The sequence below is a fragment of the Leiobunum rupestre genome, chromosome 10 (assembly GCF_980474605.1).
Source record: "Leiobunum rupestre chromosome 10, qqLeiRupe1.1.hap1, whole genome shotgun sequence".
NCBI classification, from domain to species: Eukaryota; Metazoa; Arthropoda; class Arachnida; order Opiliones; family Sclerosomatidae; genus Leiobunum; species Leiobunum rupestre.
The window spans coordinates 33,717,114-33,731,022 of record NC_143393.1 but is presented as its reverse complement, the minus strand read 5'-3'; the positions used below and the strand labels follow the sequence as shown (position 1 = coordinate 33,731,022).

The following is a 13,909-nucleotide window of genomic DNA, read 5'->3' as shown; positions in this document are numbered from 1 at the left end:
ATGGAAAACAAATTCAAGTTCATATTTTAGCCGCGAAGGTTTTTGATTATTAAAAATTCTGTTCGTTTGGATATCCATCATACGAACGTCAAAATTCGTACGCAAAAATGTCTGACATTTTAAACTAAATATCTGTAGGTCTATAATATGAGATGTAAATTTTATTCCGCAAATTTTATATTGAAATATGTCGTATTGTTAATATTAGGGGTCATACGAAAAATATACGTAGCAAATTGTTACCATAAGTAACATAATAATTTAAGTATGACACTTCATATTGTTCCAATTCTAATTTTCTAATGGAACCTATTTTCAACCCTAACGCTCTTGCCCAGCTCCGACTTGGACCAGCAACTGAACTGAGCAATATATTATCGTGCTTGGCATTATCTATTTGGACATTTTTTAGACACTAGGGGGCTCTGTGCTGAACGAAACCTGGATTGCGCAATAACCGTGAATATCAGTTCGGTGATAATCATAAGACAGACTGCATTACGGGCTTCGTCGCCGTTTTGCGTCCGCTGGCTAACGCGTCACACGTAGCCTTTGACAGCGCCTCGCTAGGGGGAGATTTTCTTCTTGTGATGACGTCACTCCATTACTAGCTCGCAGTAAAATATTCCCCAAAGTTACAAACTTATATAACAATATTATAGACTTATGGTTATACTTATAGTATTACATTACCTATGAGTTTATTATGTAACTTATGAGTTTATAATGTTACTTAAGAGTTAATAATGTTACTTATGATGTTACGTAACATAACATTATTTTATATCGGGAACAAAATTATCAATTTAATTACAGTCGCAATGTAATACTTTTTCTTATTGTATGATTAGTTTGCTAAGAGGTAGAGCAATAAATAAATTGGTTTAATAACATTTGGGGTTTACGGTGATATTAAATTTGAGGCGGTCAAAGTATTTGTTTTGTTACTAGGGGGAAGAGGTCCAAAAATTGTTTTGATACGGTACGTAATTTTCATCATTTTAAATATATATATATATGTGTATGTATATATATAATTAAATATATAATATAATGTATAACATAATATAAAATTATATTTATATATAAAAAATTCAGCGAGGTTTAAAGACTAGTTTTTACTAGAGCTAAAACGAGACGAAAATCCTCGTTAGGCCTAATACAATATTTTTGCGTCGACGCTCGCCGTCGTGGTCTTTTTGCCCTAGTATAAGACAGCCTAACTCGCAACCTCTTACAGTTAAGACTCACCCAGACGTATTACAAGTGTATACATATTATTCCTGACAATATTCCTCATTTTGGAAATTCAAAACTAAAAAGCCCGTCTAAACGCAACAATAACAAAGATAATAAACAGCTCGTAAACAAGATTAGAAATAACCCCCTTTCACGTAGTCACTTTCGTTAAACCACTTCATGCCGGCGGGATGAATAAATTAACCGGCAAAATTTCGATTAACAATAAAAAGTTTGGTTAACTGTTTTTTATTAACATTTTATACGAATAAACAACGATTTAACATGCGAAAATATTCGGTTTTTTCGTATATTTTTCGGATTATTTGCGGTTATGAATAAAAATAAGTAATTGGATAATTTCTTATTCAAACGCCGATCTCAATAAAGCTCTCTAAAGCAACCGATTTTAACGAGGTCTTGCGAGTAATCGCTTGGTTAAAAAATCGTCAATCGAGAAGCTAGAGTTATGTTTAGTTAATTGGAATAGTTAGTTTCCAACGCGAGCCCGATTACCGTATCTTATTTTTTCTAGAGATGTGAGCCGGTAAATTTACCGGTAATGGTAAAATTACGGTAAATTTACCGAGTGGTTTTACCGGTAAATTTACCAATTATTTTCATAAAGCAAAAAACACCCAAAAATATTTTGTTAAACTTCAAATAAAAGAAGAAACAATTACATTTTACATTGGACCAGAAAACCAAATCATTTTCCTGTTAAAGACTCCCGGCACTGTGATTTTACGTTCCATACATTTAAATGTATTTCTAAGGGGTTATCTAGGAGGTTTCTCTAAGTTTAATATAACCTATAAGGCTATGGTAAATTTAAAATACTATTTTAATAATTATTGTGACATCAAACCATTATTTTGATTAAATAAAAAAGTTAATGGTTACCGGGAAATTTACAGTTTTTATTTTTACCGGTAAATTCACATCACTAATTTTTTCAAAAAGGTATAGGCAATCAATTCTAATATATAGTTCTTCAAAGTTTTATTGAACTTCCGACATTAGTACATAAAATCGTATAATTCACGTTTATCTTTAAAAAAAAGACGCGTTGTCTTCGTGACGGGCGATTAAGAATTTCGGCTGTTCAGCGTAGCTCCCCTGGCATCCTGCAAAGTTGGTAGTTGTTCGTGTAAAGGCGAAGCCAGAGTATCCGCGACAACCACTCGCGGGAGCTCTCAATTCCTATTTCTGCTCCGAGTAACTGTAATCGAGCTCCGAGGAAGCCACGTCTCGAAGTGCCGAAGACGTCGGTGCGGATGATGTGACGGAATTATTGGGCTTGACTTTGCCGCTCGTTTGACTACGCTTACCAACTGGACAGATTTTGAAATGACACAAACCTGGAACGAGATTGGATTTGTTAAATGAAATCCGTAATTACCAAAGAATTTCTCGCTCTTAATGTTTCATTGCTTAAAGCAAGTGTCGGCTCTAGGTGAAGTAGCTCTTTTTTCATCAGATGTCGTTAGCGTCGAAATCAAAACAAGATGCTGAAGCTACATTTTGACCCAAAAGGCGGGACATAAAAGTATGCTTCGCGTTGATTGGCTCGTTTTTAAATTTGTCAATAACTTCAATTATAGTAATTTTTTACAATATATTTTATATGGGATATATAATTTAGGTTAAAGTTCACTAAGTAGAGTAAAAGTGGTCTAAATATAATACTCTATAATGGCTCTCTGACGACGTTATTGTTTCGCTATTTGGAATTTTAGCTTCCGTTCCCATTTATAGATGGCTCCACGCTCTCCACGAAAGTCATTTTTTCGAAGATTCGAATAGATTCGTGGCCATCTCTAATAACAGGGGCCTTTTAATAATACATGTGGCAATGATAGAGCCGACAGTTGCTTTAACGTATTTGGAAAATTAAATCGAGAATTAAAAAAAAATGATTTGTAAAACTGAGATACTTTACCGAGAGCTCTAGTGGAACTTGAAATTGGGAGTTTTCCGTTTTCGTCGAGGGTGTCGACTCCGTAATTGTACTCGTCTGATGCCGGACGGTCAGCCACGTTATTGACTCTGGGAAACTGTCGCAGAGCGTAGGGTCCGGCTTTGAGCATCGTCCACGATGGCCAGTCTAGCAACGGATCGTCACCCTGAACGAGAAACCAAAGAACAATCTACCTTGAACGTGTTCGTACGAAACACGAAGGTGGTCACGAACCCGTTTGGAGAACTTGAACGGCATAAACCTGAAGGCGAAAGGAAACGCGACGGACTGCCCGTTGACGGACTGGACTCCGTGTTGGTTGAGAGCCACCGCTGCCAGCGCCAACAGCAACGTCAGACGGATCATTTCGAAGCTCGCCGATTTGTGAACTTGTCGATTTCGCTCGGACACTGTCCACTATGATAATTAAACGCGATGGCTCTACTATAAATACTACGTGTAATCCGGATTAGCGGTATGGATTATAGCCAATAGGAATGGGGGGTGCACCCTCTTATTTCCCCCCCAGTAACTGTATATATTGATCCCCATAAATTTGATTCACCGAGCTATTAATAGAAATTTCCTTATTTTCACGGGTTTCGCTATTTATTTGAAGATAATTAGTGGCTCTATCCCAAAACCAGTCAAAAGATTCCAAATACAACAAATATAAATAGTCGATGCAAAAAACCTAATTTTAGAATTCTGGTTAATTTTTTAACGACATATAGGATTGATAAAGTTAATTCTAAGGCCAATCATTCCATAAAAGTTCAATAGAATTAGATATGGATTAAAGGATTAACTAACCGGATTAAATTGAATGACTTAAACTCCTACTCTTACTGGTAATATTCAATTATCGTTGGAGAGAAGTTCGATGGAGATTTCGTTGGAAATTTTTTTATTATACACTCGAGGTTCTACTAAGTTTAAAACTTAATTAATTAGTAATAAGAATGTTCGCCGATTTCATACATTGTCAGAAAATATATTAAGGTAATAATTATAAATAATTACAAATTAGTACAACCAGACGTTTGTAATATATAAAAATTAAACGTGTAAAAAAATTTTCTAATAATATTTTTTTAATCATTTCTATTTATTGTAAAATGTGTAAAATACATTTCTATACATATTCAATAGTTAAAACAACTTAATAAATAATGAAAATATTTTCACAATAGTCGTTATTCCTATTTTTTCCAAGTGGCGGATTTTGGAAGCTGATGAATAGAAATGAAAAAAGTGAATATAACGTGTTATTGAATTGCCTTCAGAATATTTAATGCCTTAATAGGTCGATTTCGAAAGTAAAGCGGGTTAAAATTTCGTCCCCCCTATCTTGTGAAGACTCCCTACCCTCTGCAAAAAATTCGAAACTCCATCTGCGCATGTGTGAAGGTATCACAAGAAACAGCCATTTTTAAATCACCGGAGTTTCGTATATTTGCGTCTAGAGATTTTTAAACGTGGCTTCTCCTTGAAAGTATATTAGTTTTGTGAATAAATTAGCATTTAAATTGTTTTCAAAGGCTAGTTTTATTTCCAGTGATACCGTGGCTTTATTTACTGTTTCAAGGGAATCTTTTCACTAAGCATTCTTACATACGTTAGAAATCAACGCCGTTTTTTTCAAAGGAACATATATTATACCATAAGTTAATGATACCTCTAAGTAGACAAATAAGCCCTTTCAAGGTGGAATCTTTGTCCAGAAAATGTGATGTCAAATCTTGTCTCTCCGATTCCCGCGAAAATGAAAGTTTTGAAAAATATCTCGGACCCAGCGCCGCTATGCGGTCGAGAATGAAACTATAGACTCTTAAACCCGCCTCCCCAATCGACCGCCATTACCTTACAGTCTACGGGGAGGGTGATGAAAAAACCGGTTTTGGGGGGAAGGAATTTCTGTGGTAGAGGGCTTGCTCGATAGTTGTCTGTACGATGATGGCGGCGCCCAGTAAACGTTTCTAAAAAGAGTGTAGCAAAAAAACGTTCTTTGTCCTCTGCGGGGGGAACGAATTTTCTAAGGGAATACCGAAATTTATCTCTTTTGGGGAAGTTCAAGCTAGCCTTGCACCAAACGGGATTAAAGAAACGTCAGCTTCGGCAGTTCCAAGTCTATGTTACGGCTACTTTGATACGCAGTACGGAGAGACATAGGTCGATTTGGACAAGCATATCCGCCATAGGCAGCATAGCCATTTGTCTACTTAGAGGTATCATTAACTTATGATTATACATAAACCAGTGTTTATTATTTTAAATTTTACAGCTAAAAAGGGAAAGATATTCAAATAGTTATGGAAATCTAGTGACTTAACAAAACTACAATCTGTGTTAAACATTCGTGGGAAAGACCCTGCCACATCAGAATATTTAAAATCACTGAGCCTGTTAATAATATGAAATTATTGTTATTTTTATGAGAATTAATGTTAAATTTTAATTTATCAGCTGAGCTGTATAACCGCCGATCGTGAAAGTAAATTAATTATGTTGTTACGCAAATTGAAATTAATAGTTCATTAATTAATGTTTTCATATATTAGCTATCTTTGACATAAGTCGGGGTATTCATCTTTCGGTAGGGCTTTCAGGAGATTGAACATAAAAAATATAACCAAAACGCGTGTATTGTTTGAATGAAACTGTTCGTCCAATCAAAGAGGAGTATTCGGCGCATTCCAAAAATATACGTGGGCCCTTGACTTCCTCAAGTTCCCTTCTGTGGTGTTTTTTTCTCCAGATCGTCAGTTCACTTACAAAGCAAACTACTCGAGGTTTTTTATCTCCTAATTGGTTCAAACGAGACCTATTTGTAACTTGAAACTCACTATTTAAAGGGAAAAGCTATAATGGGCTTTCGTTTTGCCATGGCAACCGAAAATGTTGTCGACATCTAAGAATTATAATTTTTACATATAAAATAGCATGGGAATTTTACAGATTTTATGAAAATAGTCGAAAATTTAAATTGTTTTAAAAAAAAACTAAACTTCAATGTGAGTAACATGTTAATAAATAGAAAAATACGGCTTAATAGTGAATATTGAATATTTTGGATATTATTTAGTTAAAGTTTGGGAAAATAGAAGAAATTTCGAAAATCTAACTATAGCGGTTCTTTGGGTTAAATTAGTTAAATTAAAATAAATTATAATAATTAATATAATTTAATATGAAACAATTCAGGAATTGTACGTAAAATTTGGAAACGTTGGTTTAAATCGGTTAAAGAGATCAGGTAAACCCCTATAATTTAAGTTAATTCCGTTTAATTAGTTAAATTGAAATAAAATTTAGTAAATTTTAACCATTTTTGAAAATTTTCAAAGATCAAAATAGAAAATGTAAGCTATAAATTTCTTAAAATATATCATATATTCCTTAACGAGATAGTGTCAGACTTTTCTTGGTAAAAAATAGATAAAATTAAATATTAACTAGCAAATTGAAGTTTTTAAATGGAAGGGTTGGCTTCCCTGCATTTCTTGAGTGCCTTTTATTGACGTCTTTGTGGATAGATCTTTATATCGGTCGCTTCTAGAGCGAGCCGAGAGATAATGTTTAGAGTTAAATTAGAGGAAAACCAGAGAAAAATAGTACTGGAAAAAATTTCACGAGCCCAATATCTTAAGCCTAACTTTGAGATTTACAAAAATCATTCACTTATGGAGAAAGCTAATACAGCATCGGTATCGAAATTCTACCATTAATTAATTGTTTTACGTATAAGGAATTTAATTATCAATAAACATAAATCAAAACCTTATTTCCAAAGTGTATAATATTGTTTTCAAGACAGACTGCATTACGGGCTTCGTCGCCCTTTTGCGTCCGCTTGCTAAAGCGTCACACTTGACAGCGCCTCGCTAGGGGGATATTTTCTTCTTGTGATGACGTCACTCCGTTACTAGTTCTCAGTAAAATATTCCAAAAAATGACCAACTTATAGAATAATATTATAGACTTATGGTGGTTTTCACTGTTTTCCGATGCACTGTTAAAGCTATTGAAAGGGGCACGCAGAAAGAATGAACAAATAATTTTATACACGAATTTAATCAAAAAAAAAACTAGAACAGTGTGAATTAGGTAGGAAATTTTCTAAATCTCTTTGTCACCGCAACAATTTATGACCCCAACAATATGGGTAAAATTAAAATATTTTAAAATTAATTTTCATAACTAAATATTTGTTTTAAGTGCCATAACATAAAATCTATCTTATAATATAAACCACTGAATTGGGAATAATACTGCTAGAATTAAAATTACGATTTCGGTTGCCATGGTTACGCGGCACCTGTTCTGAGAAGACTGTACGAAATTCATGGCGGTAGCGCCATCTATATTTTGTAAAGATATATGGCTAAAAATAAATAATTATTAGCTAACTCACCGTAACTTGTGTTAAAAAGGATCGTGTTGACAGATTAAAATTATTTTTAAACATTTTCAAAGGTTTGTTTGTTACGATAAATCATACATTTCAATTTCGCGTCAAATTCGCTCAAAAATTCAATTGCCATACAGTGGCCTCCACCAGAGACAGATGCCGCCACGGTAGAACGATAAAGTTGATAAAGTTTCCTTATTGAAAGAAATTGGTCCCGCGCCAGCCAGATTTAGTTGTACCTCTATTTATTCCCAACTCAATGATGTAAACTAAATCACAAAATTTGAAATTTGTCTCTAACACCACTAGCGGGAGTGCCTGGTAATAAATGGTTTGGAATTGTCATACAGCTCTAAAAATTGAAACACACTTACCCTGAACTATACTTTAAAATAGTGAAAATATCTTTAGAAAATTCCTATTGGGTCGGATTTTATAAGCAATGTAACCAATTGGTACCGAGATCGTGTTAGTATTAGATGTATTGGCGATTTCAAATTTAAAAATGTCAGACACCTTATCTCAACAACTCATCGCAAATTGGAAATCGCTTCTAACTCCTATGGTAAAGGGGGTAAAAATACGATCATTTTTGGTGTGATACTTCGTATAGTAATACTTAAATTTTTTGGCGTTTTATTTTTAATAATTATTGGGTGGTTAGCACTTTCGCGTCGCAGCAAGAGGAGCTGGGTTCGATCCCAGCTTGTGGCACTGGGTGAAAGCTCGGAACCACTCCTTCTGCATTGAGTGTGAAAGTTCTCTCCCCACTGGTTAAACGGGTTATCTTCAAAGTTCTTCGGTTTCCCCTTTCCATAAAAACCTGTAGAGGTTAACGGTAATAGCATAAGCTAGTTTATACAGTGCAAAAAAAAATGCAATAGGTGCTTAAATAAAACATCTTTAAGGAAATCGCCAAGAAGAAATACATTTCTTTATTTCTTCTTGCAGGTCCTAGGACCTGTAAGTTACTGGCCGCGTTTCAGAACGGAAATTGTTAATTAACCGTTGATCTCCGTTTGCAATCGTGACGCCACGTCTGTTGAACGCTTATTTACGATTGTTGTAAATTTAATAAAATATCGTCTGTCGTGTCGTCTGCAACTAGCCTTCCCGTGCTGTGACGTCGCGATTGCGTTTATCAACAAAATAACCGTCTCTTCCAGCCGCTTATTTCGTTGACTCTCCGTTTGCAAACGTGACGTCAATCCCGGAAGTGAAAAAAGTCGTACAGTAGCGAATGCGCATTCAACGGTCCAACCGCTTGCTGTTACTGAACGCGGCCACTGCTTGTTTAAATAATGGAAACTTTTCACCAGTAAGCTACCTGGTTAAAAGGAAACATTTGTTGCATCAAAAAGTATACTCTTTGGTTCTTTCGTTGCATACCGTATAGCACCAAAAGTGACATAATTACCAAAAGTGTGTCAATCGGACCTATTTCTTAATGAATGTTACGAACGAAATACAAGTTGGGGGGGGGGGAGGGAAAGTATGCCTCGGGGAGGGAAGGAAGTTAAAACCAACAAATAACGCCCCGTTGTGAGGAACGGAGGAACTATGTAGCACTGGTCAAAGTTAGTGTATTTTTTGATTTTTCGTCGTTCTGTCGAGATGCTATCGCCATCTGCCTACGATATAATACCATAGACTAAAAAAAGATCCAGAAAGGCGACAAAAATAGTCTTTTATGTGGTCGATCTCGAGTCGAGCATTCATTAAACCTTTAGCATACGAAAGTACAGGTATTGTCACACTTTTGGTAATTATGTCACTTTTGATAGCACTATATAAACAGTAACTTTCAGGTCCTGGTTCTCGGAAATATTACTTTTATTGAAGCGTCTATCTTTTTCCATTTTTAATTATCCGCGATTATGCTTACATACGCGAAAACGCAAACACAAAAGTACCGTCACTGCGCATGACGCGATGCGCAGTCTCTTGTATGTAATTTTTTATGTAAATATGATTGTCTCCCTGGTTTATAAAACTAGGGAATTTTGGTCCGAAAAGAAAACAGTCTCTTGTATGTAATTTTTTATGTAAATATGATTGTCTCCCTGGTTTATAAAACTAGGGAATTTTGGTCCGAAAAGAAAACTTTTCACACCATGAAAGGGAAATATATTTTTTTGCGATCTGGAAAGACTGGCATCACTGCTCCATGAGCATATAGATAGAAAAGAAATAGATGGAAGATTACCGCGTTAAGGCACCCCTGTTTTTGACCGGGAAAATTCATCCCCCCCCACGTATGTATGAAAGCGGAGATGGGCAGAATTTGCAACGCCATCTATCCTTTCTTTGTTTACATCAAATGAAAGTTGATTTTCCAAAAGGCATAATGTATTTCATTTCACCGCGCATCGATGGCGCCACGTAATCTGCCCATCTCATGGTTTCCTACATTGGCCAAAAGGGGGTCGGCACTCGCGGTCAACTTCGCCAGATTCAATAGTGCCTCTATTTCTTTTCTATCTCTATGTTCACGAGTCCACAAAAAAAACTAAAAAATGGCGAGCGTTTGCGCCACCGAAATATTTTCTTAAACAGATTGGCGGCTTTTTCAACCATTATTTGAATTGTCGACTTTCATTATTTAAATAACTCTAAAAATATCATTTCGACCGGGTTTTGAACTAGACAAGCGACAATGTTGGATAGAATTCTTGAAAATAAAGAAGACGTTAAATTTATTTTAGTGGAAGGTATTCAAAAGGCCATGTGTTTTGACACATTTTATTGGGTTTCTAAGCTATGTCTTTGCAATATTTATAGATGATCATAATAGTCATGGGATTCCCTTAATTAGTGCCTTTTTAACTGAGTATAAGAAAAGGTGAAAATACTTTTATATCTCTCTCAAACCAATTTATTTAAAAGTATATTTTTCATAGATATGACAAGATATTCCTTTTACAGTATGATTACCCAAAACAAGGTTCAATTTATACACAAATTAAGGATGTTGATAAGTAAAAAATTATTTATAGGCTTTAAAATATTGGTTAATTAATATATAATTTTTTTCAAAGTAGCACTGTAAAATGTCTTGATGGATTTACTGATCCATTAAATTGGGATAATAGAAATTATCAAAATGACATAATTGGTTACAACCTCAAAAATACATTAGGCAAAATGGATGCGAATCTAGTTGTTATAAACTCATTGACTCCTTTACTTATAAACTTAACTGCTAATGAAATATACTGTGAAATTCATAAGTTCCGGGTTAAACTACAAGGTGAGTATACGTTATAAATATGAAATTTCAATAATTAATATTTTTGGTTTAATTAAGATTTGTAATTTCAGACTGTAAAATCATTGCACTCTTACATACTGACGTACACGACTCATTAGAAATCAAAATAATTGAAAAACTAGCTGATGCAATTTTAAAATTATCACGTGCTGCTGATAAACCAAATTTAACATTGTGCTCTACACTTTTAAAGAAATCTAATGGAAAACAGCTTACTAAGGTTACTATTGTGTATATTTAATGTATCATTTATTTTTAAATTAATAACAACATAATATTAATTAGGCTGAATTATTTAAAATTAATTCAAACTTTGAAGTCATTATTAAAGACGCTAATGATAAAAGTTTGGAAGCAATTCCGAAAGCGGTAATTTTACATTTGAAACTTAGTTAAACTTAAGTATAATTTCTAAAATAATGCCACTTAGATCGATCCTGCGAGTAATTTAACGTTCAATCTCACTCTAAAAGATGATGAAAAAAGAGCCAGGAAAGAGCTGGTTCTGCCATACACTCTGTGAGATTAAATTTAAATACGAGGTTGCCACGGTACCTGGAAATCCTGAAATAGTCACAATCAGGGAAATGTCACGTAATTTTTAAAATTAGTTTAAAAGTCAGGGAAATGTCACGTAATTTTTAAAATTAGTTTAAAAGTCAGGGAAATGTCACGTAATTTTTAAAATTAGTTTAAAAGTCAGGGAAATGTCACAATTTTTTAAATTAGTCTAAAAGTCAGGGAAATGTCACATAATTTTTAAAATTAGTCTAAAAATTAGGGAAATGTCAGGGAATTTAATATGTTGCAAATAGAAAATCTCTACTTAACTTAAGGGTAAAAAAATAAAATTTTGGCACAAAATAAGTCGGGGAAAATTTCTGTAGATAGTCAGGGAATTTGAATATGGAAAAACTGTGGCAACCCTGTAAATAATCCATTGTTGAAAAACTGAGAAAGTAATAATAGTTTTGTTTTTGATTTAGAGCATCTAATACTGAATCCGGAGGAGGAAAAATTATCTACAATCTTGATAGTGTTGATGACTTTGATGAGGAAGATCCCGATGATGATTTAGATATTTAAATAAATCTGTTTTATTTTTCAAAGTTTTTATTAAAAAAAGCTATATACTAAACGTTGTCACATAAATCTTAACTTCCGTGAGCTTTCTTAATGCCGTCCTCGACTATTTTGCGTTGTTCTTGTAACTCTCTCAATGTTTGCAAAGCTAATTCCAAATATGATTTTTTATTTGCATCTTTCTGGACAAAATCCTGCACAGTTTAGAAGATAAAATCAAATCAGTTTTTTTTTACAAAATGGAATTTGAAAAAAAATTATTGTACCATAATTAAGTCAAAATTATTATTTTGACTTGCTGCAGACTTAGCTGATTCCGTATCAGGGTGAATCATATGGTGCAATTTAATCAAATCCAAAGCATCTTCCAAACTAAAGTAAAGTTAATAAAATAAACTTATTTCTACCGTACCATTTAAAAAAAATATTTACAATTCTTTTTCAATCATGTCCATCAATAAGTTATCTATATTTTTATCCCTCGCTAAGCTATAAGCCATAGATCCAAAATGTCTCGTTGAGCGTAGAGGGTTGAAATCTCTTTTATCATTTACGTATGAATAAACCATCTGCGTCACTTTGATATATTTCGGATCATCTGGTTCAAATTGAATACATGCTCGATCTAACGCAAACTCGTACCATCCCCTTTCTAAAACACCCTGAAATATTTAGCTCTTATTAGAGTTACTTTAAACCATCGGATAGTTTTGAGTAACTCACCAGTAAATTTTCATCGTCAAACATTTTGGGAGTCTCAATTTGACGTCCTGGGACTGGGAAATAAATGTTTAACATCATGTCTCGCTCGTTGTAAGCAGCTTTTCTTAAAACACCATTTGGTTCCCTTACAACTATATGTCTGTCCTATAAATTTAAATTTTAACCATTTCAGGAAAATTTAAACATTTAGAAAGATAAAAGTCGCAAAGCCTTCTTACTATATTCATTAATCCTGGGGTTATATCAATTGCTATCAGTTTGGATTTGGTGATGCCTTGAATTTCAGGATCTACTGACAGTGTTTCTAACTCATAAACCTGCTCATCTAATACAGGTGGCATTTGTAATTTTCCCAAAGCTTTTGCTTTGGCTTCTTCCATAAACTAGAATTTCCTTTATTAATGTTATGTTTAATGTTAAGAAGTGGTTAAAGTATTTAACTAACAATTTTTAATTCCTCATCAGTGTGAAATTGGTATTCAGGTGCTGACAACTTTTGTTGAACAGGACGAAAAACTTTACTTATATCTATTCTAGTAATTCTCCTCAAAATTTCTTGGACTTTTGGATTCACAAATAAGTTTGGTTTGGTTTCGCTTTCATCTTTAACGCTGGAAACTGAAGTAATCATGTTTAATTTTACAGTATATTTTTGTTAAAAGAATTTTACTTACAAGTACGCAAATTTTTTAATTTAAAACCTTTGTGTTTGGAGAAGATGCCTATTAGGCGACTATAATTGATTTTGGTTATCATTATGCCTGATCAATTTATTAATTCCATAACTAAATGTTTAAAAGTTATACGACCCTCGTGTTAGAAAGCAAAATAACCTTCGACCCCTGAAAATCCGTTTTTTTTATCGTTTCAATCACTCAACAATCCCGAGAGATGGCGATAGATGTTCTAAATTTGGACACGAACGTAAGCACCGCCCCAAACCTTGAAAATGCGCTCTTTTTGATAGATGAGAGGAATGTGGAAAATATTTATCATAAATCCTACCGTTTTTTTCCAAGTTTTAAAATTAAAATATTTGTAAAGATTATAGGAAAAGCAGCAAACAATCGTTTTGAAAACTTTGTCCTTCGCGAAAAAGGATGTCTTTAAATATGCGTGGCATTCTCGTAGTACGTCATTCGTAAACGTGGGATTTCCAACCCCAAAATTGCAAAGAACACTCGAACATTATTCCAAATCTTCGACAAAAAAAGCCTCGAAG

The 13,909-nt window shown here is 33.9% G+C and overlaps 3 protein-coding genes across 3 annotated transcripts; 1 reads left to right on the top strand and 2 right to left on the bottom strand.

The window, feature by feature from the left end:
- Positions 1–2,316: 2,316 nt before the first annotated feature.
- On the bottom strand, positions 2,317–3,811 carry LOC149925470 (uncharacterized). The gene is made up of 3 exons (XM_090160871.1): positions 3,434–3,811; positions 3,182–3,365; positions 2,317–2,600 (listed from the first exon to the last, which is right to left on the bottom strand). Exons 1-3 carry the CDS (start codon positions 3,563–3,565, stop codon positions 2,443–2,445), a joined length of 474 nt encoding a protein of 157 aa, XP_090016997.1. The 5' UTR covers positions 3,566–3,811; the 3' UTR covers positions 2,317–2,442.
- A 6,329-nt stretch (positions 3,812–10,140) lies between these two features.
- Positions 10,141–12,019, top strand: Elp5 (Elongator complex protein 5). The gene is made up of 8 exons (XM_090159976.1): positions 10,141–10,321; positions 10,392–10,452; positions 10,511–10,588; positions 10,652–10,860; positions 10,932–11,101; positions 11,167–11,250; positions 11,312–11,400; positions 11,868–12,019. Exons 1-8 carry the CDS (start codon positions 10,267–10,269, stop codon positions 11,965–11,967), a joined length of 846 nt encoding a protein of 281 aa, XP_090016102.1. The 5' UTR covers positions 10,141–10,266; the 3' UTR covers positions 11,968–12,019.
- mRpS22 (mitochondrial ribosomal protein S22) lies at positions 11,977–13,521 on the bottom strand. Its single transcript, XM_090159975.1, has 7 exons — positions 13,362–13,521; positions 13,133–13,305; positions 12,906–13,070; positions 12,688–12,831; positions 12,397–12,626; positions 12,231–12,336; positions 11,977–12,158 (listed from the first exon to the last, which is right to left on the bottom strand). The coding sequence occupies exons 1-7, from the start codon at positions 13,441–13,443 to the stop codon at positions 12,036–12,038; spliced, it is 1,023 nt and encodes a 340-aa protein (XP_090016101.1). The 5' UTR covers positions 13,444–13,521; the 3' UTR covers positions 11,977–12,035.
- Between the last annotated feature and the right edge of the window lie 388 nt (positions 13,522–13,909).

What these genes read in the sequence shown, in the direction of transcription:
- LOC149925470 (XM_090160871.1), bottom strand. Translation starts at nt 3,565, where the DNA reads ATGATCCGTCTGACGTTGCTGTTGGCGCTGGCAGCGGTGGCTCTCAAC. An exon ending in CGTTCAAGTTCTCCAAACGG is followed by an intron (nt 3,366 to 3,433) that starts GTTCGTGACCAC and finishes TTTCTCGTTCAG; the next exon opens with GGTGACGATCCGTTGCTAGA. An exon ending in AAGTTCCACTAGAGCTCTCG is followed by an intron (nt 2,601 to 3,181) that starts GTAAAGTATCTC and finishes ATCTCGTTCCAG; the next exon opens with GTTTGTGTCATTTCAAAATC.
- Elp5 (XM_090159976.1), top strand. Translation starts at nt 10,267, where the DNA reads ATGTTGGATAGAATTCTTGAAAATAAAGAAGACGTTAAATTTATTTTA. An exon ending in TTAACTGAGTATAAGAAAAG is followed by an intron (nt 10,453 to 10,510) that starts GTGAAAATACTT and finishes TATTTTTCATAG; the next exon opens with ATATGACAAGATATTCCTTT. An exon ending in CTGGTTCTGCCATACACTCT is followed by an intron (nt 11,401 to 11,867) that starts GTGAGATTAAAT and finishes TTTTTGATTTAG; the next exon opens with AGCATCTAATACTGAATCCG.
- mRpS22 (XM_090159975.1), bottom strand. Translation starts at nt 13,443, where the DNA reads ATGATAACCAAAATCAATTATAGTCGCCTAATAGGCATCTTCTCCAAA. An exon ending in CTGATGAGGAATTAAAAATT is followed by an intron (nt 13,071 to 13,132) that starts GTTAGTTAAATA and finishes AGGAAATTCTAG; the next exon opens with TTTATGGAAGAAGCCAAAGC. An exon ending in ATAATTTTGACTTAATTATG is followed by an intron (nt 12,159 to 12,230) that starts GTACAATAATTT and finishes TAAACTGTGCAG; the next exon opens with GATTTTGTCCAGAAAGATGC.